This window comes from Lipotes vexillifer, unplaced genomic scaffold (assembly GCF_000442215.2).
Source record: "Lipotes vexillifer unplaced genomic scaffold, Lipotes_vexillifer_v1.1 scaffold302, whole genome shotgun sequence".
Lineage (NCBI taxonomy): Eukaryota > Metazoa > Chordata > Mammalia > Artiodactyla > Lipotidae > Lipotes > Lipotes vexillifer.
Window position 1 is genome coordinate 3,085,023 of NW_006798913.1, and position 25,303 is coordinate 3,110,325.

Sequence of the window (25,303 nt, forward strand, 5' to 3'; positions counted from 1 at the left end):
ATTAGTCAGAAAAGAAATTAGCACCTCGGGGACTGTTCTAGCAGCAGGTGGGTAAGTGAATAGGTTGGAATCATGGTTCAGATTTTCCTTATTTGCTCTTTGGAACAGGTTAAATAGAAATGCAACAACTTACATGCCATAAAGAGACAAACCTTGGGTGTTTGGGTTTGTTTTTCAGATGGGCATTAATGTGGTGGATTCTGCAGTATCCGGATTAGGTGGTTGCCCTTATGCAAAAGGTGCTTCTGGGAACGTAGCCACTGAGGATTTGATCTACATGCTTAATGGCCTGGGGGTCAAGACAGTAAGTTAACTTAGCATATTTTAATATTCATACATTCCTTGCAGATTCAAATTGGAATGCTTCTTGGGTTTGGGAAGCAACTTTGAGGTCAAGTTTTACTACACTTTTGCTCTTTGCTAAAATGCATAGTGGGAAAATACAATAAAAAATTCTTGGGGCGAGCTTTATAAAGTAACTTATTGCTATAGTTAGATCACCAATAATGCTACCATTTCACATTTTTATGGTGCTTCATGACCTCCAAAGTCCTTTTTCATCTAGTATCCAGTTTGATTTCACACACTTTGCAAATTTGAGCCTGTCTTTGCTATGATGATTATTGTTTTTGCTGTTTTGTTTTCCTTGGAGGAAAACTAAGATCTTGATTTTCTCATGGTCACAAGTAGGGCTTCTGGAAGAGAGCCCAGGGCACTTTTAAAATGGCCAGTGGAGGACCACAGCTTAATAATATTTAGCATGTGAGCAAGAATACTCTCTTTACAAGTGCTACCTGAAAAAGTCACATGCTCTATAATAACCCACCAAAATTAGTACCTTGTTTTGCCACATGTTTGCTAAAATGGCCTACCAGTCTCTAAGGCAGATTTTCTTTTTTTTAAGGATAAAATATAAAAGGCAAAAAACTGTTCACAGATTATCAGAAGTTCAAAATATTTTCTGAGATGTAAAGCATCACCTGGATTGCAGAATGGAATTGTCCTCTCCATCTCTCCTCTCTCTCCTCTTCCCTCGTTCTACTGAGCGATGCTCCTGCAGCAGCCAGCTTGTCTGCACTCTCCTTCCCTGTGGCGTTCAGTTTCTCACCTCCACCGCTTGCTCCTGCTTTCACCACCCCTTGGAATAGCCTTACTGCCCATACTCGATTTCACCTGGAAAGTGAGGCACCACCATCCTCAAAAACGCACCTTCTAGCATCTCCCTGCTGATTTCCCAGGCCCACACTGCTGGGTTCATCTCCTCCTCCTCCAGTGTTTCCAGGCTACCTTTGTGTCTTCCTCTGAACCTACCACAAGGCTGTAGAACCATCTTCTTTCTGTGTCTAGGTCCCCCTGCAGGCAGAAATATAGTATGGCAGTTGATTCACAGGTGCCTGTTGCCTAGAGACCCTCAATAATGTTCAGTGAAAGACTGATACCACTTGGCACTAAACACCAGGAGCCTCTCTTCTCTGGTTAGAAATAGCTATTACAAAGTAGCCTGATTGTTTCCGTCATTTCCATTAGAAATGTATGACCGTGACAGAAGTAGAAATCCTTTCTTTTCTTAAAATTTATTTTATTGAAGTATAGTTGACCTGCAATGTTGTGTTAATTTCTACTGTAAAGAAAAGTGATTCAGTTATATATATATATATATTCTTTTTAATATTCTTTTCCATTATGGTTTATCACAGGATACTGAATACATTTCCCTGTGCTATACAGTAGGGCCTTGTTGTTTTATCTGTCCGGTATATAATAGTTTGCATCTGCTGATCCCAAACTCCCAATTCATAGAAATCCTTTCTTGAAGATTTAAATGACTTGGTTGAACTCAGCTGAGTCAATATATGAACTCTGCTTCATATGTGTTAGGCCATGCGGGTCCAAATGCAAATAAGCCATGTCTCCATTCCTAAGAATTTCACAGTTCAAGGACAGTTGTTACATTGGATATCAGCCAACAAGCCAAGATTCTCTGTACAACCTGTATCACTATGTCTCCCATGCCTAGTCAACTACCAAGAGCTACTGCTTCAACTTCTAAAATATTTTGGTTGTTTGTTCCTTCCTTACTATCCTTGCTGTAGCTACATCAGCACAAGTTCTTATCTCTTTCCTGGATATTCATCCTCCACGCTTGTCTGCTGGCTACAGACTGCCTTTAAGTTCATCCTCCATGCTACCATAAAAGATTTTATCTAAAATACAAATATGAATATCCCTTGTTCCCACTTGGGTACTCATCAGTGGATTCCCATGTTCTGAAAAGCAAGGCTGTGCTCTACACCTTTTATACCTTTTCCAGTCACGTCTGCCCATTACTTTCCATGTATCCCATGGTATTTTTCAGATGTCTCATACTCTTCTCTGCTGACAGTGCCTCATTCCTCTTACTTCTTCTCAAGGACTCATACTGTCCATGCAAGCCTCAGGTCAGGATTTACCTTCCTGGCACCCTTCCCTGACACACTCCTCTCCATTTGTTTCCATACCCTTTTCCTCAGTGGGTTGACTACCCTGCAGCTCTGCCCTCACGATCATCCGAGCATCTCTCTCTCTCAGTGACTTTAGTGGAAGTACTGGATTTCCTGTTTAGGCCTCCATATTGCCTGCCTGACCACAGGCACCCTCAAGACAGAAACCATATTTTTCGAGAAGTTCTTGAAACCCCAAAATGGATCATAGCACATGAGACGTATTTAAACATCTGGTTTAAGTGCTAAAAGATTTAAGAATAAATGCAACATTATTTCATAAAGGTATCTGTTCATTAAATTAAATGGTAGAGGAAGGCCAAAACAGAATCCTTTAGTACGATACCAACCAATCCCACTGCGTAATTGCTATAAATGGAATTACTGGAAAGCAAAGAAGAATGCTGGTGACTAAAATCTTATTATCTTTTTGTTTTTTGCGGTACGTGGGCCTCTCACTGTTGTGGCCTCTCCCGTTGCGGAGCACAGGCTCCGGACGCGCAGGCTCAGCGGCCATGGCTCACGGGCCCAGCCGCTCTGTGGCATGTGGGATCTTCCCGGACTGGGGCACGAACCCATGTCCCCTGCATCGGCAGGCGGACTCTCAACCACTGCGCCACCAGGGAAGCCCTCTTATCATCTTTTGTTAGATGTAATTCAGAAATGAAAGACACACATGTAGCTTATTATTTACAAAATTTACACATTACTAGATTAAGGATGTAAAACCAAAATGTGCCTAACAGATACTCCACCCAAAACCATTACTATGACAAAACCAAAGCACATGTTAGTACCCTAAAAACAACTTCATAATAAAAAGAAACAGTGAAAATTACTTACCTGTCATTTTACAAAATATTTTTGATGATTTTTAAACAGAAGTAAACTGCAAAGAAAACAGTGCCCTAAAAGTTTCTAGAGAGAAGTAACTACCTATATTAAAATGATGATCTCTTTTTGATCACTTGTATGAAAAGCCCCTATGAGTATTTATACTTGTCTGTTTTAAGAAAATGACAAACTTACATAAATTTTAAAAACTACTCCTTAATAGCAAGGGAGCCTGAGTCTGTTTGATTTTAAGTCCCTGTTGTTTCTAGTCTGAGTTGAGAGAGGACATAGGAGCTTACGAAATATTCCATGGGGCAAATCTCTGGTTAATCCACCTAACACTGTGCCCCCGTTCCACCTTCCTCCCCCGCCAGTGACAGCACAGGTGCAGGGTGGAAACCTTGATGGTGATCTTTGGCTCCACCAAGCCCAAGATGCCGAGCCTGCCTTGAACTTGGCCTTCATACTCAACTGTCGATCTGTCATCTGTGGATTTACCAAAGCCTTTGTTGATCCTACTTATGCTTTCAAACAGTACAGCCTCTCAGGCAAACAAGTTCCAGATGTGTACTAAATACTACTTCATTTTATTGGACTACCTCCTTCAATTTCATGCCAGTAAGAGTGTTTCTGAACATGGTTAAAAATTATACATTCATCTTTCCCACATTTCTTACAGCTTTATCAGGTTTGTTTCTTTATATCCTAAGGTATACTAAGAGGGTTTTTTTCCCCCCCTAAGTCCTTATCTTTGAACTCCTCCAAATGATTATCATTTTAATTGCCCTTCACTGATATTTTGTAGTCTTTCTGGTTCCACTGTTGTCCTTTGTAGAGTTTAGGTATCAGTATGAATTACACTGAGTTATTCAGGTGTGACTAGCCTATGGTTTTATACTAGGGTCAGATTCAAGATATGTTTTAATAAAGCAGAAAAATCTAAATCTACATAATTCATGGAGATAAATGCTGCCCCCCATCAATAATGAACAGCATTTTGTTTAGTAATTTTAAATGGTTAAGTAACTACTAATATAATTAAAAGGAATCTGTTTTGTCTTCTTTCTCCTTAACCCCCTTCCCCACCTGGTATCACTGTCATCTTTGTCTCACCAGGGTGTGAATCTTTACAAAGTGATGGAAGCTGGTGACTTCATCTGCAAAGCTGTGAATAAAACTACAAACTCTAAAGTAGCACAAGCCTCATTTAATGCTTGACTTGAATGCATTTGTGAGTTAAGGCTGAGAAGCTCCATTTCAGCTACAGATACTCATCTGAAAATCATTACTGCCAACTTGTTCTGAAATGTGAAGTAATAGACAAGAGTGGGGGAAAAAAGAGATACTTTGAAAAAGAGTAGGCTGGATAGATTACGAAATTGACGGGAAGATACACCAGTCATCAGGTGAATTGCAAGCCGGGGCTAAATAATAAAATTTGTGGACATGCTTTGAACTTGGAGAAAAGTCTACTCTTTTGCTCTTATAGAAATAACTTTTTAATTTAGTCGACGTGAAAATTGACTTCAGATTTCCCTAAGTATCAAAAACTGTGCTAATACTTAATCAAGCTGGCTTAGCACAGAGTACATATCATCAGTAGTTTATGAGCTCCTGCATCGTGTGCAAAGTGTGTGGCCTCCATATTATATGTTATGTGTCTCTGGATATCAACTTCCCATTAAATTATGGACCAAGTGCCAAATGTCCATCTGACCCTACATAATTTTTAGTGATAAAACTTTTATATTTCAAGTATGCTAACATCTGTTAATTATTTCAGTGGCTTTATCTTGTTCCAAGAGGCTGTGGTCAGTGACAAGATGCCACACCCTGGAAACATATTACCTTCCGTGTTTGTCACATGCATCCAGTTTACCTTGCTTTCCCTCTCATCAGCTGTAGTGAAAACCAGGAGCGTGTTACTTGGCTATTGAGAAATAAGAGGTACAACTTTCATCCCAATGTCTAAGTTGCAGTCATAAGAATAGAGTGATACATGTACTTTTATCATTTTCAGCTCACTTCCAAATTGTCCAAGAAATGTCACTGTGATCCTAAGAATATTAAGGCAGTTATTAAAATTCATGAAAAAAGAACAACTTTTCCATTGATTCAGTTTGATTAAATCACATCTGTTTGGGCTTGACTTTTTATGTTATTTTTAGTGTTGAAGTGGCTGAAATTTTATCTTTTGTAATAGCATTGCCAGAAATAGCAAAAATTAATATATCAAAGTTGAGAAGAGGCACAGGACGGCTATGTTAAGAAAGAAACATTTCTGTAACCTATGCAGATCATGTGGGGACAGTATTATTCCATGTGGATCTGAATCGTCAGTTTTATTATTTATGTAGACTTCTCCAACGATACTGGGTGATCTTATCTTTGAATAAATTTGAATAGAATTTGAAATATGAAAGTGAGCATTGTGAGCTTTCTGTTAAATATTCATCAAAACCACAGAAATAAAAAGAAATTCAAGAAAATAAGAGAAGTACTGATTATACCTACATTAACTTTAAAGATACACAATCATAAGAAAAGGATCACAAGGGAAGCATATTGGAAATTGACAAAAACTAAGTTCCTATGGATAAGGCTAACACTCAGGTCATGATGGGTAACAGAGCAGGAGCTTGTCATCAGAACTGAATGACTCCTTGCATTTGGGTTAGTGCTGGGGCAGGGTCAGTGCAGAGAGCAAGCAAAATTGCAGCTCTTTGTGGATCTGTTACATTGTCCCTTTTCAGAAGAACATGACACTGCACCCAGGGGCAAGAGTGGGACACGTGCCCTAGTGTGCACAACAGGATACCTACCCATCTTCTGAGGAGACTGACTTTCCTCTCTCTTATGCAACTGTGGAATTCTTAGTTTTGAGATGTTCGGCAAAGCATCAGTTGATGCAAACTGCTTATAGAAACAGTGAAAGGCAAAACTTTGTTGTTTAGAAATAAAAACTACGACTCTCCCAAAGGCAGAGCAAGTCGTGAGAACCCCAGGTGCAGCCTAGCACACACTTACATGGCACACACATCAGTCTACCAGTTCATATCCCAGAACACCTGGAAGATTCCTAATCACACGCACCACAGGAAAAGTTTGTGTTTTAGGTCTCTGTTATCCTTTCTCCACCCAAACCATCTAAACCCTTCTGCTAACTTAAAGAGAGTTTCTTTTCTGGTTTGGGGGGAAAAAAATCACATAATCAATAAAACTGCCTGAAGTCCATAGGCAGAATCCCCTCAAAGCTATGTTTCCACTAACTAGGAAACTTTGGAATTGTTGTAGGACCTACCCAAACAACACACCCACACATAAACCCACACCAGGGTTTGCCCTGGGTGAAAGCTTAGGAATGGCAAAGCAATTATGAAATACATATAGAAGTAAACTTTTATGATATCTGCCCTTTAAGACTACTGTAAAACGTAGAAATTTTCTAAATTCTGGATTCATGAAATTCATGAAGCAAAGAAATGGAAACTGCCTATGACTTGCTGAGAAAATTCAGAATGCCTTTTTATGTTATTTATTCTGATCACTATAACATTTAATAAATATCCTTTTAGCTACACTTATATGGCTATTCATTTCTATTTATGTGCATGAACTCCAGACATGCAAGTGACAGGTTACTTAGCATTGAATACGTAAGCCACCAATATCCCTATCACAGCAGTAAAGGAGAGATAAAATAAGGCCTGGGAACCCTCCAGAAATCTGTATTAAATAGGCACGTGAAGAATTGCTGTGAATACCCATAATCATTTGCAAAGTGCTTTTGTGCACTAGAAGATAGAAGTTTTATGCTTGTATGGGGCAGGTCTAAAAGTTAAAAAGGAATAGTTTTGCAGGTATAGAGCTTGGGAGGAAACGGGGGTCTAGGGAGGAAGGCAGGGAGGAGGGATGCAGGATGGAAGGAGGAGGAGACGGTGGGGAGAGAGGGAGGGAGAGAAAGAGAGGGTTGAGAAACTGTATTTACATCCTGCCTGTGAGCAGCTCCAGTGGAAGGCATCTCCTGCTCTGGTAGAAGCATCAGTTAGGCTGCTTTAAACTGCAAGCAATAGAAAACCTTAAGCAGCAACGGTTTTCTCAGATATCTCAGAAATATTGCTTTTCCACCATCATTTAGCTTCGTGACTCAATTATGTTACAAAATAAGAGTTTCTGCCCATTTCCCTGTTGGCACCTTTGGGCTCCTGCACCTGGGAGTTGCAAGATGGTTGTAGCACTTCTGGGCTTCACCCTTCCCACAGGGCTCAGCCTCTGCTGAAGCCTTTTTCTTCTGGAATGCCTGTTTTAAATCAATGAAGAGCGTTTCCCCCACCCCATCCCAAACTTCCTCTCCTGTTTCACTGGGCAGAACATCATCATGTGCCCCTCCCTTAACCACTTATGTGCGGAAAAGAACATTAGGATACACAAGCCAAGGTTATGCGTGACCTTGAGTGGATCCGTGCAATGGTGGGGAAAGAGGACTCTGTAGGAGCACATTTCCTGGTGAGACAGGGTGGGAGAATTGAAGGCAGAAGAGCTCACACCTCTCAGGAAGGAGCTGTATCCAAGTTCTCTGAAACTGGAGGAATGGATGGAAATAGAAAAAGTTTCAAACGTGAGAGGAGTAGGTTTTAAGGGGAAAGTAGTCCATCTTGCTAATTGGTCTCTATATTTTTCAGGAAGGTAGGAAGTGAGATCTGCAAGCATTACAACTGCAGGTGGAGTGAGGGCTTGAGAAGAATGGTAATGTGTGAAACCCATCCAGAGCAGTATTGGAGGTTAACGTACTCTAAAAAAATAGTACAGATGAACTTATTTACAAAAACAGAAGCAGACTCACAGACATAGAAAACAAACTTATGGTTACCAAAGGGGAAGTGTAGGGGGGAGAGATAAATTAGGAGTTTGGGATTAACAGACATACACTACCATATGTAAAGTAAATAAGCAACAAAGATTTACTGTATAGCACAGGGAACTATATTCAATGTCCTACAATAACCTATAACGGGAAAGAATAGAAAAAAAAAGAATATGGATATATACATATATACGTATGACTGAATCACTTTGCTGTACACAAGAAACTAACAATATTGTAAATCAACTATACTTCAATTTAAAAAAAAGGAAGTTAACTTACTCTGTAACAGTTTTCCAGGGGCTGTTATGTGCTAGATCTAAGTCCACTTCCTGGGCCTCATGAGACCTTTACACCTCTGTGTTCCACACACTTCCCCCTCTTGAAGCACTTCTTGATTTCTGTGGCCCTTCTCTCTCCTGGGTCCTACTACATCCTTGGTCCCAGGTCCTACCACCCCTTTCATTGTTTGGTCTCCTTCTTCTCTCTATTGTGTTTAACTAGAGAGTCACAAATGCAAAATTGCCTACACCCCACCCCTTCATCCAAATGTGTTCCGTGGCCAGCAGGGTTGTCATCACCTGGGAGCTTTTGGGAAAAGCAGAATCCGGGGCTCCACTCCAGACTGACTGCATCACCACCTGCATTTTTAACAAGATCCTTGCAGGACTCATATGTTTATTAAAGTTTGAGAAGCACTTGCCAGTTTGACACCTCCTCCCGGGTATCTAATGGGTATTGGAAGCTCCATGTATTCCAAGTACCTTGTGGCACTTCTCCTTGTGTGTTGTGTCCTAGCCTGTTGTCTTTTCTCTGCTCCTGGAACAAGCCAGCCTGGGACCCATTGCAGGTCCTTTACCTGGTTATTCTCTCTTCCAGTCATGGGTCATGCTCCTTCCCTGGCTGTGATTTCTGGTCACTCAGGTCCTGACAGCATAAATATCACCTCCTTAGTGAGTCTTCCCAGACAACTCCAACTAAAGTAAGGCTTTAGTTACTTTCTCTCACATCAACTTGTTTCATTTAACTCTTTACTTGTTTATTTAACTCTCTACTTGTTTATGTAGTTGTTTATTTTATTTCTTTCCCCAAGAAAATACACACTCTAAGAGGGCAGGGTCTTTGCTGTGTTTAACGTTCTTACTTCTTTAGGGCCTGGCATAATAACTATCAATTACATGGTGGTCAGGTGGAAAAATAAAAATAGAAATGAGTTAATTTCAAACAAGAAGAAGGGGAGTATGTGACACAAATGTCACATCCCCTGCCACCTTCCTCCCCTTGACTCTGTTTCCTGGCAAGATCCAATTGAACTAGTTTGTCATCAGGATTTCTCCAGGATGCTTGGATCGGAGACAGATTTCACCAATTTTCTATACGTGGTATCCCTCAAGCTTATTATAACAACAAATTAAAATATACACATCAATTGTGAGAAGGAGACACTGACCCAAATGCTCAGCCCCAGAAGAGAGGAGGTGTACTGGACTTAATGCCCATCCATCTGTCCTAAGTTGTCTTTGGCATCATCTGATCTATTACTTAACTGCTGTGCAACCTCAGTCGATTTACCAATCCCTTTAAACCTCACTTCAAAACTCACTTCCTTTACATATAAAACTTGGATAATAATGGCACTTATTTACACAGCTGTTGGAAGGATTTCATGAAATAATGCTTACAAGTGTTTGGCAAAGTGCCCATAAGTGGTCAATAAATGTTAACTATCATCATTTTTATTGCCCCTTTCTAGGGCACTGCCCTGGAGTGGAACTCCTCCTCCCTTATGAGTGGTTTAACCCTCATGGAGGCTCTCATAAAAGATCATCCTGTATTCTGTTCCATGAAAAGGGTGCATTGTCTTAAAAGGCCTGCCATGATCCCAAAAGAGACAGCTCACCATTAAACCCCAGAACCATGTAATCTTAAATTGGCACCAAATTTCCATGCTTCACTTCTTACACTGCGTCATTGAGCTATGCCTTCTGAGCTGACTTTTCTGTATTTCATGGGACTGTAGTTACTGTAGGAACTTACTATGAGACTTTTGCTGAGTAACCCTGTCTAAAGAACATCTTAACAGCCTTAGTCTCTATATCCTGAATCACCTAAAGACAGAAATATCACGAACATTAGGAATTTATTCCTACTCTTTTGATGGTTGCATGATTGAATTGGTATCTATTGCCACCTTGGAGCTGCCAGTGTTTCCTTGGTGGGCTATCAAGTTAGGCAGACTTCTCTTTTCACCTTGTTCTACAGAATATCCTTCTATATGCTTCGATCATGAAGTCGTGAGCTTTGCTGAAAAAAGCTATTCTTTGGTTCCATGGGAGCCATCCATCCTCTGACCTGAGCCATAGTATCAAGCTTATGTGGCTTAGGGAAGGGCTTATACCCTTCTAGGAATCAAATGGTAATATCTCACAACTTCTGGTAACTGTTTCATCTGAACTTTCCTTTCTACAGCTATTTCTTTAAGATCATTGGTAAAGTAGACCAACAACATGTCACGGCTAGCCACGCCATTATCCTGAGTCATCTGAATCCTGAAGAGCTGTCTCTCAATCAGATAGTTTCACAATGGCCCCTCTCTATTTGTACATGGATGCTAATATATTGGATTGTTGGGCAGATATTCTGGAAGCTTCCTGAGAAGCACCACCTGCTTTTCTTTTTTTCCCCAAGAGCTTCATCTAGATGTAACTGGATCATCTGGGAGTCAGCTGATAAAATTCATATTCTGAATGTGTGTATGTTCTAAAGTAGAGGGGAAGCAATGAAATTGGAATACCAGTGTCTGGCTCTTCCTTTTTTCTTTGTTTCTTTGTTCCTTCCTTCCAAAAATAGTTTATTTGGAAATATTTCCATTTTTAGATTTATTTTTGCTAAAAACAATGTATACCCCCCCATAAAAACTTCCTATCTTCTCACTATAAGAGAGATAGGAAGTCACTATTAGAAAATGACTCCTTCACTTTGTCTAAAAACCTTCCAACAAGAACCCCAGTAGTTTTCTTTTTAAAATTCATTTGCTAGGGCTTCCCTGGTGGCGCAGTGGTTGAGTGTCCGCCTGCCGATTCAGGGGACATGGGTTCGTGCCCCGATCCGGGAAGATCCCACATGCCGCGGAGCGGTTGGGCCCGTGAGCCATGGCCACTGAGCCTGCGCGTCCGGAGCCTGTGCTCCGCAACGGGAAGAGGCCACAACAGTGAGAGGCCCGTGTACCGCAAAAAAAAATAATAATAAAATAAAATAAAATAAAATTCATTTGCTTAAAACATAAAAGTTCAATTTCTTCTGGTAACTTTGTAAGAATAACTGACATATACATGGCAGCCACCTAGTGAATTTCAATAAAACCTTTTCTATGAAATTGGTGGATGGGACTTAAAACCTCAGTCATGGTTTTGTAAGTTTAGCCCTGGGTGCATTTCTGTTTCTAGTCACCTATCTTTGGTAGCTTGCTTTCTTTCCCCCCAACTTTATTGAGATATAATTGACATGTAACATAGTGTAAGTTTAAGATGTACAATGAGGTGACCTGATGCACTGATATATTACAAAATGATCACCACCATGGTGTTAATTAATACCTCCACCATGTCACATAATTACCATTACTTTTTTGAGATGAAAACATTTACAGTCTACTCTCTTAGCAACTTTCAAGTATATAATATAGTATTATTAACTCATAAGTACACAGAACATGTTGGTGGTTGCCAGAGACAGGGGATGGGGAGTGGGCAGAATGGGTAAAGGAGGGTCAAAAGTCACAAACTTCCAGTTATAAAATAAGTAAATCATAGGGATGTAATATACAGAATGGTGACAGTAGTTAATAATACTGTATTGCATATTTGAAAATTGTTGAGAGTGGATCTTAAATGTCCTTATCACAAGAAAAAAAATTGTAATTATGTATAGTGATGGATGTTAGCTAGATTTATTGTGATAACTATTTTGTAATATACACAAATATTAAATCATTGTGTTGTACAACTGAAACTAAAATGTCAATTAGACCTCAATAAAAATATAAAAAGCATTTATTGAGCACCTACTATACAATTAAGATTGTATATGTCTGTGACTAATGAGAATACAGAGGTACATGGTTGCAGTTATTTTTCTAACACCTTAAATAATAAAATGTCTTGACTCCATTTTTGACACGTGACCACTGATAGCATTTAAGTACCCCCATACCCCATTATCCTTCTGTGCCAGATCTGGGCAAGCTCTTAAGAAAGCCCTGGTGCTCTGTCCATTGGTGCTGGAGGGGAAGTTCAAACCATGGCATCACCAGCAGGGAATTTCAAACTGTGCAGGAACTACACTGCCCCTTGGCTCTACTCCCCAGCACAGTAAAGCCCAGGGACATTCACCCCTTCCTTCCACAAGCCATTTTCAGACCTGCTTGAATATCTTCCCTGATCTTCTCAGAAAGAATCCCTATGTGAGAAATACATCTCTTCATACCCTCTTGGTGTGTTTGGCATCATCAGTCTCCACATCTGAACTCGTTTTGGTGGAGGCCCATCCCATCTATGTGAGTAGATAGCATTACACTCTGTAATGCTATCTTCCTGCTTCACCACAATGAAAGCAGGTTATTTTTCATTTTTATGCTGGTTTCCTCATGGTCCCAATATGGCTTCTGTATCTCCAGTCTTTATATTCACATTCAAGGCCAGAAGGATGGACAATAAAAGACTTGGTGCATCTGTCTCTTTTTCTCAGGAAAACTGTAACTTACTCATTGACATTGGCCAGAACTGTGTCACATCACTGTGCTTAGCTGCTAAAGTCAGGGAATTCAAGCATTTTACTTGAGTATATTTCCACCCCAAACAAAATCATAATTCTCTGTATGGATATGCATGAGACTGGATCCCGGGAAAGCAACTGTCTATATCAGTCAGGCCAAAGAGGATCCTGGGATATAATAATGAGCAAAATGACCAGTGGTCCCTTATGGAACTGTCTGATGGTAGAGATCATAGAAAGTATCATCAAGTGTCAATTACATGTGTAATAAGTGCCATGAATGAGAAACTAATCTTTAAACGTGCATGGTAGAGGTAAGACCTTGTCAAATATTTCCATCTGTAGGACATGATTCAAGAGATGAGACCTGAAAAAAGAACTAAGTTGCTAAATAGTAGAAGAGGAGGGGAAAGGCCATTTCATGTTGAAGGGAACATTATGTTTAAAGACCCTTTGGAAGGAAGGATGCATCTGGGAAACTCAAAGAATGTCAGCGTGGCAGAAGCACAGGGGAAAATGGGGGAATGTGGGTGTGTGGACACAGCTGGTTGATAAAGAGCTCAGAAATTATAATATGCAGGAATTCACATGGGCAGATAATTGGGAGTTATGTTTACAGCCTCAAACTTCTTCCACACCCAGGTGCTCATGAATAAGACAAAGCAATCACTCTTTGCATCTATGTATTTGTTTGGTAAAAGAAGGCAGACATTTAAAAAGGGCTAAATTACTTAAGAGGAATTAATCTTGCCATGTGATATGTCATTATTCCAGTAAATGTTTCTCAAACCGCACTCAATTCCTTAAGTCTAAATAAATATAAAAAAGAGACGGATGTATCTTTCCTCCTATTGACTGTCTGTTAAGGAGCGTTTGGAGTGAGAACGAGATCTTTAAAAAATTTTTAAATTACCTTGATATTCTTGTAATGGGAGGAAGGGAATGAATGGTCAACTCCTCCCCCATTATTGACTGTCAAGTTGATTTTTTCCTGGAGATGTGGGGTTCTAGTAACACAAGAGAAAATTATTTTCTCTTTGGATCTGTATACTCAGTCATGAATCAGAGGGTAAAATTGTAAAATATGTTCCAGAAAACAAATAGGAGTATAGTAACAAACTAGAGATGTGTCATGAAGGAGAAATGATGAATAATTAACAAGGCTTTGTGTTGTCCTGCTTTGCACTGGATGATAAACTAAATATGGAAGAACTTGAAAGACTATGCTATGGGAACAGTAAGGAAAAGAAAAGGATAAATTATCCTGTAATTAAATTTTACTTGACTCTGAAGAATGTTTAGTAGACTTAGCATTATGCAGGGTTCAACCTAGGAGACCTTTAAAGAATGGTTGTCATTTGACACAAAGTGAATTTATGTATTTGATAAGAACTTCTATAAGCCCTGGTCTACAAAGCTTTAAGTTAAAGTTCTATGTCTTGTTCTCTAGAAGTATCATTTAGGGAAATAAAATATGTCTTTAAATTTCTTTGTGACCCTCAAAGTACCTAAAACAGTGACCACAAACTGCTGTTGTGAAGTTCTTTATTTATATGATATAATATTTTTGTCTGTATGTTGGGCTTTTTCAGGAATACTGGCCTTATTCTGGACAATAACCTGTATTAGAGGTTTTCAAATCTGCAGATCTTTGTAGAATCATGTCAAGGTGAACCAATAGCAAGTACTTAGGATGGAATTAATAACAGTTTTATTGATTCAAGGTGCTTTGCACCAGCTGTCAAACACAGACTGGAGTCCTTAGCTATTCTTCACTCTGAATTCATAAAGAATAGTGTCCCTATAGGACAATTTTAATTGGAAGCATGTTTTTCCCCCATAAGGCAAACTTGGGGTCACAAGAGGTAACCTGAAAGATTGCTCCACCATATGTTATCCCCAGAAAATATATTCCCCCAAATATCATGATACACAAGGGGCAAAGATTACATAAGTCTTAAGATAAACTTCCCATCAAGTCAGTTTACCATAAACTGAATGGTTGGGTTTCAAATGAAGGCAAAATGCAATTTAGACTCTGGTATACATTAGGAAAATGAAAATTATGTTATCCACCAGCTTGAGTGCCTGTTTCTTTCATGCTAAACTTCCTAGTATGTATGCTTCAAGATATTCAAGGATGAACATAATGTATGGTTATATATTCTGGAAACCAGAAAATGTAAGGGTTTTTATTATAGTAAAGTTAAATTTATAGTACTTGTTATTTTCATAGTCTTTAAAAGAAGTCTATTATAACATAATTTCCGTTCTCATAAGAAGAAATGGAAGAAATTTTAACAAAAGATATTTTCTACATTAATGTTTACTCATAAGTACCTGTGAAATTATTTTTGAATGTTGTTGTGTAATCTATTAAGTACTAAATAGAACTCTTTTTAAATTTCATGAGGAAATTTGAAAAAAAACTGTAAGCCTTCAAAAATGGTCAGCTTCAAGATATAAGTTTTCAATTCTGATAAAAAATATTTTCATATCCCTGCCTAGTCATGAATAGTTAACTACAAGACTCCAAATGCCTGCCTTCTATTATACAGTATAAATTAATCATAATATATCTTAGTCAGTTTGGGCTGCTGCAACAAAGTACTATAGACTGGCTGATGTATAAAGAATAAAAATTTATTTCTCATAGCTCTGGAGGTTGGGATTATGAGATGTGAGTGCTGGCATGTTTGGATTCTGGTAAGAACCCTCTTCCAGGTTGCAACCTGCTGGCTTCTTGCCTTGTCTTCTCATGGGGGAAAGAAAGCTAGGGATCTCTTGGGGTCTCTTTTATAAGGGCACTAACCCCACTCATGAGGACTCCACCCTCATGACCTAAATGACCTCCCAAAGGCTCCACCTCCAAATACCATCACACTGGAGGTTAAGATTCCAGTATATGTGTTTGGGAGAAATACAACCATTCCATTGAGATTCAACCATTCTGTTGATAGTAAACTTGAAATGAATACATCTGCATGTTGCTTTCCTGTCAAATTCAGGATACCAAGTAATGAGAGTGCAAAGGGATGTGTTGCCAAAATGTTTTAATGCTGACTCAAATGATATTATTATTTAGTCTAAGTCACCCCTACTTGACTTTCAGCCCTTGGCTGTCATGTCCAGGTCCACCACAAGAACTGGTATAAAATATTGTCTAAAGTTAGGTTTAGGTTTAGGGTTAGGGTTAGAAGAATGCCTGTCTTAGAAGAATGCCAGGTTCCCAAGAATTATTTAACTAAATGCTACCTATTTTGATAGACTGTATTGTTACCCCCAAATATTCCCTGGGCCTCTCTGGAGGAAGATTATACTTCACTGATTCAGGCAGCCATAAGACTTGTTTTGGCCAATGAAATATGAGTGGAAATGATAGGTATTATATTGATGGAATGTTTAAGACCCAACATGTACTTTTTTACAATCTCTAATTTACCTCTGGTAATAGTCTGGAGAAAAACTGCTTTGTTAGCCTGGACCTCCCCATTATGGCATCAGAACTTCCCTGTATTGAGCTTTGTTATTGTAATCCACTGACATTTCATGATTGCTTGTTACTGTAGGATAACCCAGCCTATCCTGTTTGCTACACTTATTACTAGGAGTATTATCATAAATAAGGTAGATAATGAAGGCAAATTCAAATATACATTGGAAAATAAAAATATCATAAAAGTTTGTATAACCAGGGGTACTTTAAATGTAAATCAGTTCCTAAGGGGAATCAAACTACTTCTAGTTCAGAAATCTCAACTATGCTCTGTGGACTTTAACAAAAATATTTTACATTTGACCAGCAAATTAAATCTAATGTGGGGAAATTGTTTGATTTGGGGGCTTCCCTGATTGACCTGTGGTGATGATAATTCCAGTGATCTACAAAACTATAACCTCTAAAGGCCTAATCTGAATAGACCTGCAAGCATTGTCTCATAGGAGGTTTTATATTTGGGGTTCTCCCCTGTAATAGGCACCCTCTTGTCTTCTCCTGCAACAGAGCAGAGATAATTCAGAAAATGGAAAAAGAGGGAAACAGGACCAATTTACCAAATCCTCTGGCACCTCATTCTCTTTTTTTTCCTTTTTCTCTTCTCATTTCCTCTCATCACCTCATTTCTTTTCCTCTCATTTCCCTTGTCTTTATTTCCTCTCTAATAACTTTAGTTTTTAGTTGAAACATTGTATGTCTGTGATAGAAACATAATGGAAAATCTTAAGCCATCACATTTTTATTTTCATTTTCCTTGAATCATGATTCTCTACAGCTCCAAAACCAGTAAAGCAACAAGTATCCATTACTCCTGAAAAAGACTGGGTAGTCTTAGAACAAAGGAGTCATTGTTCGGTTGGAGCTTAAAATCTAGCCTTTTCAAGTACTTAAATGAACAATGGCACTGAAAGCCAGGCTTTGTGAAGAGAGTAGTGTTTTCTAAGTTCTATTGATAAAACTGTCCTTGTATATATCATGATCCAACTCTGGTAAACTTGAGTCATAAAGTTGCACTAAAAGATATAGCATAAAAAATATGGAGGACATAGGGCAAGAAAAGGCCAGTTTAGATGGTGACTTTGGAGAGATGGAGAAGAGAGAAAGGCAGAGGTGAGAGTTTAAGCTTTGGCATCCTGCCCCAACTCCTTCCTAACCACCACTCCCCCCTTACCCCGCCACCCTTCCATCCCATCCATGGGGGATCTCACTGGGTGTTAGGGACTAGGGCAGAAATGAGGAACAATGCTTACACCCATATAAGTTTGGGGAAAATCCCAGTATAAGAGGCCTTACTTCTTTTTTCTCAGCAAAGTTGTACATTAATTATATTGCCAAATCTGTGTGGCACTGGAACTCTAGTAGGACAGGAGCCATGACTGAAGGAAGGATTTGAAGTTAGCTTCAACAAAACAGTGCATAATATAGCCATGTGCAAAGAAAGTAGATGGCCCTTTTGCTCCTCAGAGGACTGCAAGAATGCGGAGACCCTCTCTAGGGAGCCAGAAGAGGTCCAACCTAAGAGGAAGAAAGCTGCCGTATATGGGAGCCTCAAAACTGAAAGCCATGACAAGGAACCACGGTACCCAAAGTAGCAGGGTGGACCAGCCATCCTCAGCAGACTCTGCTGCAGTGTGACCAGAGACCAGACAGGACAGTCACTCACAGCAGACACCAGCAAAGATACAGAAGGCAGCACACATATACCTAAGCATACACTACATTCATAAATATACCCTCGTGGAGAGGGAGAGAAAGAGGTGAGATGTCCTCGAACTGGGAATTCAAAGTTAAAATAGCTGATTCATTTTCCAAGAGGACTGAGTTCAGGTGAATAAGCATTTTGGATACCTTTCTTGGCAACTTTAAGATATGTTTCTCATCATCAGGGGAATAGAGGCTTCTGAGACCAGACCATGAATAAATAAATGTAAATATCCATTACCATTACATACATGCTATAATATGTTGTAAGGCAATAGTATAATGTTTGGATCCTTTCCTGTTTTTAAAGTTGCTTTTGTTACTCAGACCTGTTTCATATGTTCCTATGTGAGACCAGTTACCAATTAAAATATTAGAACTGCCACTATCGTAAATTTAGAGTCTTAATAACAAAGAATATCCCCAAGCAACATACTCTGAACAGCAGAGGATGAGAATGTGGCCTTATAAAATGGTATCCTGATAGATAAGAGGGACTATTTGTCTTCTTCAACCCCTAAAATATTTAGTTTATAATTTTTGTTCTTTGTATACTTTTGCCTCCCAGTCACTCAAAGAAGATGAATAAGCTGAAATGCAACTGACAAAAGCCAACTTCTCTAGGTGTTGCCTGTCCAAACATGGGTTACATGCATTACATCAGACACCCACACTAACAATGTTCCCTTCATGCTTAGTCCATAGGTTTGGTAGTCCCATAACCAAAATCTGGCTATTCTTACCAATTTTCTGAATATTTATATAAAAATATAAGTTATTTGCTAATAGTTCTCTCTACTTTCTCTTTTTTCCTACTGAATGATTCAAAGACTCAAACATGTATTTTTGGACATGATTGGAAATCAAGATTAATTCTTTTTCTTCCCTAGCTTTATTGAGATATAATTGACATGAAACATTGGGTAAATTTAAGAAGTACAATGTGATGATTTGGTACAATTATATATTGAGAAATGATTGCCACACTAGGGTTAATTAACACCTTCATCACCTGACATAATTACCATTTCTTCTGATCTACTCTCCTAACAACTTTCAAGTATAAAATATAGAATTGTTAACTACAGTCACCATGCTGTACATTACATGCCTAGAACTTATTCATCTTATAACTGGAAATTTGTACCCTTTGACCACCATCCCTCCATTTTTTCCAGACTCCAGCCACACTACCCTCTGTTTCTATGAGTTCAGCTTTTTTTAGATTCCACATATCAGTGAGATCATGCAGAGTTTGTCTTTCTCTGTCTGACTTATTTCACTTAGCATAATGCCCTCAAGTTCCCTCCGTGTTGTTGCCAATGACAGGATTCTCCTTTTCTTATGGCTTAATAATATTCCTGTGTGTGTGTGTGTGTGTGTGTGTGTGTGTGTATCTTCTTTATCCATTCATCCATAGATGGACACTTAGGCTGTTTCCATATTTTGGTCACTGTGAATAATGCTGTAATGAACATGGGAGTGTGGATATGTCTTCATGATTCTGGTTTCATATCATTTGGGTATATACCCAAGAGTGGGATTGCTGGATCATATGGTGGATCTATTTTTAATTTTTTAGGAACCTCCATACTGTTCTCCATAGTGGCTATACCAATTTACATTCCCACCAACAGTGCAGGAGGGTTCCCTTTTCTCCACACCCTCACCAACACTCACCTCTGTTCTTTTTGATGATGCCATTCTCAGAAGTGTGAGGTGGTATCACCTTCGATGTCTAATTGTCTTCAGGCTGATAGCTTATGAGATAAGGAATGTACTTATGTTACTTTATAAGTTATTTCACTTGAAATGCATTTGTGAAAGAGAATGGGATGTGAAATGACTAAAAGCGTGGATCTAAATGTTCTTATGGGCGGTGCCTCTTTGTTAGCTATTTTACAGTATTCTGCAGCTAACTTATTTCTCCTTTCCTGAGGTTGTTTCCCTCCCGTCCTTTATGAAACTTGAAAAAATTAGAGGAAAGAAAGATGGCAGGAGTGGAAGGAGAAAATATGGAAAATGATTAATACCTGTGATGAAAGAAATTTACAGTATTTGTAAGACAGCCAGATGAATGTGTAAAATGATGTTTTGCTTTCTTTATTACCTAGTTGTACGCTTGAAATAAGAACTACCATCATGGGTGGAATACACCTTATAATTTGTACAATGAACAATCCTCGTGAATTTCAATACTTCCGCCAACAATGCTGAGCACTCCCCCTTCTGCTCACTCCTCATCCTCACTCCTACACCCGCCTTTGCCTGCCCCCAGTTCTAACAAGGTTCAATACAAACATGAAATGCTAGACAACATATTCCCATCAACCTTTTTGCTCTTCCAAATACCTCAAAACTGATCTTCAAACATTAGAAGACCTCTACTATTGAGGTATCAGGGGCATTAACAAATTTTGTTTTCCTATTAAATACCTTTAAATTCTACTGTTTTAATCCAGTTGCTTATTGTTTTCAGAGAATAATTTTGATGGCATGACCCCGAAAGAATAGGTGTCTCTGAAGCTTGCTCTTAACAGAACATCTATAACTTTTGAATTCCCTCTTTGTGGAAATTTTGTTTCCCACTGTTTTTCTTCATAGCTTGTATCTCACCTTTACCTTCTAAGCATGACTTTTCTGTCCTGATGGTACACTTATTTGGCATCAGGGACCCCTGATGTTTTATTTTATTAATATCTGGAAACATTGTCTACTAATACTAATCTGGGAAACATTTATTTAACCTTTCTAGTGCTACTGAGGCAGAGGTTCCCAACACAGATGAGTCCTCTGAAGTGCACCTCTGCTTGGATGGCAGTTCCCACAAAAAACCCAGGCAGTAGTGTTTACCTCATCACTCACTGGATCCTGTAACTTGAGGGTCAGTAGCACAGCCTTCAAGTGTTTCCCCTGCCAACGAATGGATGATCTCCATGTTTCTGGAAAAAGATTCACTGGAAGATGAAATGTTCTTGCCTACACAAAGCAACCAATATTGTTTTCTACCAGACAAATTGTGCTCGTTAATGAATAGAAAAAGAATCCTGAATTGGTAGAACTTGAGCTCCTTGACAGCCTGAGAAACACTGTTTTAGGTTTGGGCTCTTTAGTTCCAAAGAGCCCAATGAAAAATAGAACTTAAGCCCAAACTGTTCAGTTTATTTGTTTGAGGTCATGAGAGACATTATTTAATTTACAAAGGAGATAGTCTAGACTTCTGTAGCAGAAACTGTTGACTACCTACCCAAGATCCCTCTCCTGTTCATCCTTGCTGAGTAGAACTCTGATTTTACTTGGAAATTCACCCTTTCTTCAGGTGATTCAGGGATTAGACTATCAATTATAGCAACTTGAATTCCTATATTTCCATGTCTTCTTATAAAGTCTGACTTGCGCCAGTCATTCATTGACTATGGAAGGGTGGAAAAGAAAAATTTGAGTCCTGGGACGTATCACTGAATGGCTAAGTCAACCGACCCTTGAGATGTTCCGCTTTGGACGTCTTGATATACGAAATATTATGTATTCCTTTTCATTTAAGACATTTTATTACAGGTAAAAGCATCTAATTACTAGACATGAAATCTAGGTTGATATAGATGGTACTACAGAGAAGAACATTTAAAACAGGTATTTCCTGGTTGTTTATGTACAAAAATGACACAATTACAGCTGGGATAAGTGATTGGCAGTAGAGTTTAGGAATTAAGATAAAAGATTTGAAAATCTGCTATATCTGTGTTCAATTACTAATTTTTATATTGACTAGTGTGAGACTTTGAGAAATTGCTTAATCTCTTTAACTATTAGTTATTACTTCACACTCCGTCCCCCCATTTTCTGCTCAACACAAACATATTTCTAAAAGCAACTTGACTTTGTTCCTCTGTTTTCTAGGGAACAGTTCTTTTCCTAGGCATTAGCAAGCCTGCAATAAATGGCAGTGACTTGGAAATGGAAAGACCTACATTCTCTTCACATAACTAAGAGAATTAGCAGCCATTGGAATATGGAGAGCTCCTTGAGGGAGCTTTGTGATTCACCAAATTATTCTTCCCTGTTTGAAAAGATAAAGGATGGCTTTTCTGTTACTCCAAGTAAACATAGCCAAATGTTAACTTTAAATTTGATTTAATGTAGACAATTTGATCTGAAGTATAGTGAAGAGCAATAGATCTGATACCAACAGGTAGAAAATGTTTGACCTTTAATTGTAAATATATCACTAAATATATGTTTCTGTTCTTGAATATTTGAGTCTCTGTGTCACTACAGATAAAACTAACTCATGTGTGTTCTTAGAAATGGGTATAATGTGATTGCAGAGAGTTAAAAAGCACATATGTATCAACAACTTAACAAACATCTTTTCCACAATTTTCTATTCACACTTATATTCTGATGTCAAATCAGGCCAAAAGTAACATTATAGTAACAATATAGAAAGTAATGATTATCATGTTACTTTATTATTGCAGAAGTTCATAATAATTAACATAGGAAAAAATTAAATTTACAAATGAAATATATCATTGAAATGCACATGGATTTTTTTGGCCAGTGTAGTTGCTTTACATCTTTATGAACATGACATAAAAACATCAAGTTAACAAAGTACAGTTCAATAGTATTCAAATTACAAAAATCCAAAGATATCACTTCTGATTTTTAAGACTAATCATCTAACCAAATATATTTAGAAACTTAAAGTTAATGCTAATTATGTAGTTGATGATTTGGAAATGGATATACAAATGACACATATACTGGTTATTTTTATTAGCAGTTTCCTTTTGGCAAGTTAATAGGTATTTATAAAACTGATCAGAAAATATTCTGCTAACTATAAAATGTTATATTATGATACAACAAATTATTCTTATATGGACTCAAATTTACTATGAAACAAATCACGCAGAGTGTAGCTTAGAATAACATTATTTTTTGCCTTCAAGGGTAATTCTGTAATTCTATACTAGTGTCCAAAGATACCACTGTAAATTTATACTTGAATTTTTTCCTAAGAAAAAACAAATCTAACATCATTCCAATTATTACACCTTACATGAACATACTTAATGATCCAGTATCATTAAACCCATCCTAACATTTTCTTTGTTGACAATGGTTAGGATATTCTGTTGACTGGCTACAAAGACTTGCTTTAAAGAAAGTGATTGTTAATTATTCGTGACTCTCAATGAATCATGAGTCCTCCAGGTATTTGGATTGGTGAAGGGTCTCTTGTTTTGACTTGATATTCTGAAGGTTCTATATAAAAGTAAAAGTAAAAGTTAACAATATGCTATTTTAAGGATTTTGAAAATGTGTCTGTGCTTATTTTTTGGTTGAATTCTATGCCTGGAGGGGAAGATAATTAAGTTTTTGAATGTAAAGTTTCAAAAGTAGAATATTCTATGGTCTTTCTAAGTATCATGCACTTAACTATGATCTCCAAGTAACCATTTTCGAAAAGAAAAATACTTTTTTTTTCTCAAATATTTAAATTTTAATCATTGGTTTCACTGCAAATTTCTTTGAAGATTTAGGGCTGTTTTAATTTAGCATAACATGGAGCAAATGCAAAATCCTTCATCTTTACTGCAGAAGGTATTCACATGGATTAGACTTGCCCACCAGGTGAGTGGCAAGCAGCCTGCTTTATGAAGAAGGTATTATTGATCTCCAATGTGAAGTAACACAGGTTTTGTTGTTACTGATGCTTCTGTTTTGTTTTGTTCCTTCTTTCCATGATGGCTTTTACTTTTGTCATTTCTTAACCCTGGGTCTGGATCTTTCAGATTACATGTAAGGATCAAATTTAAATTGCATGGAAAATAATTGGTAACTAAATGTAATATAATAATAATGGTATAATATAATTATAATATATTACAATGTGATAGTATAACTAATAAAAAGATTATAATATATAATATGAATGATTTGCTTTTAAATACATATTAGAGTCAATTCAAGATTTTTGCCTATAACACTCCTATTGTCATCCAGTAAAGAAATATATCTTTCTCTGCAGTCAAGAAAGGAGGTTAAATAACAGCTGATATATAGGAAATTTTGAGTAGCCATATAGGCCTCATCCACCTGGGGCACAACAGTAATGTGTAAAAAAACCAAGGTGGCAGATGTGAACTTTATACATTAAGTGAGTGACTAAAACATAAAGATTGAAAACCTTTAAGATTTTTGCTAAGCTAGAAAGTTTTTTGTGCTTCTCTCAAACAATACCTCTGTGATGGATATCTAGGCAGGCCCAGTAACTGAACTATGCTTGCAAATATTTTAAACCAAATAAAGGAAAGTTTAATAAATTCCAAATGCTATTTTTCCCCCTTGAAACTGACTCTTATTTGTTGGCCTTTAAACTATATCTTGGAACTCAAAGCATATCTTTTCATACAAATACAACTTTTAAGGCCTTGGAGAGAAGCAGCGTGTTTGGTATTGATATTGGTCAGCATTAAATTAAATAGAAGAGCTGGGTCTAACAAGGGAATATGTTTAGCTGGGATTACTTTTAAAAATAAGTAAGTTTGAATGTCTGTAGACAGAGCACACACCCATCACGTGCCCAACTCCTTGGTGCCATACACCTTCCCCACTAAATTTTGCACTTGATCTGTCTGGTCATCAAAGCCTTGGAGTCTGAGGAACCATATGTGTACAAGCATCATCAAGTTTACTGACTCTTCTTCTCTGAGCGTCATGAGATCAGAGAAATATCCACCACCTCTGCTGCCCTCAGGCCTAATCTTACTGATAAGTATATTTTATGTGTATGTATATAATATATATGTATATATACACTTAATATATATATTTCTTCATTAACATTTATGATACTCAAATTATACCTCTGTGATGGAATATTTGTATTCCATTTTGTATACAAAAATGTATACATTTGTATCATGAATAAGCAAATGAGCAGCATTGATATTTAAATATGAGGGGTTTTTTTAAATTAAAACTAAGCAACTGAACACCACTTTATATCTATTTGTAAGTGTTATATAAGTAGAAATATTTTAAACCCTAGACATGTAGAAATCTAGAAGTTGATGTATCTCTAACCTGAGGTCTCACATTCACAATGAAGGCAGCCAAGGAAACAGAAGATTTGGAAAGAGT

At 37.9% G+C, this 25,303-nt stretch overlaps 2 protein-coding genes across 4 annotated transcripts in view; one reads left to right on the plus strand and one right to left on the minus strand.

Annotated features, from left to right (window-relative positions):
- The window catches only part of HMGCLL1 (3-hydroxy-3-methylglutaryl-CoA lyase like 1), a 144,969-nt gene extending 140,083 nt beyond the window's left edge, over positions 1-4,886 (plus strand). The window contains exons 5-6 of one of the 3 annotated variants that reach the window (XM_007471197.1): positions 179-304; positions 4,431-4,886. In XM_007471197.1, coding sequence (XP_007471259.1) covers positions 179-304; positions 4,431-4,532 — 228 coding nt within the window. In that variant the 3' untranslated portion in view covers positions 4,533-4,886. The remainder of the gene's footprint in view (positions 1-178; positions 305-4,430) is intronic. The other 2 variants (XM_007471195.1, XM_007471196.1) reach the window with 2 other exon arrangements.
- An 18,462-nt stretch (positions 4,887-23,348) lies between these two features.
- Positions 23,349-25,303, minus strand: part of GFRAL (GDNF family receptor alpha like) — a 57,938-nt gene continuing 55,983 nt past the window's right edge. Inside the window, 2 exon segments of the mRNA XM_007471199.1 lie at positions 23,349-23,402; positions 23,404-23,422. Of these exon segments, the coding sequence (XP_007471261.1) occupies positions 23,349-23,402; positions 23,404-23,422 (73 nt within the window).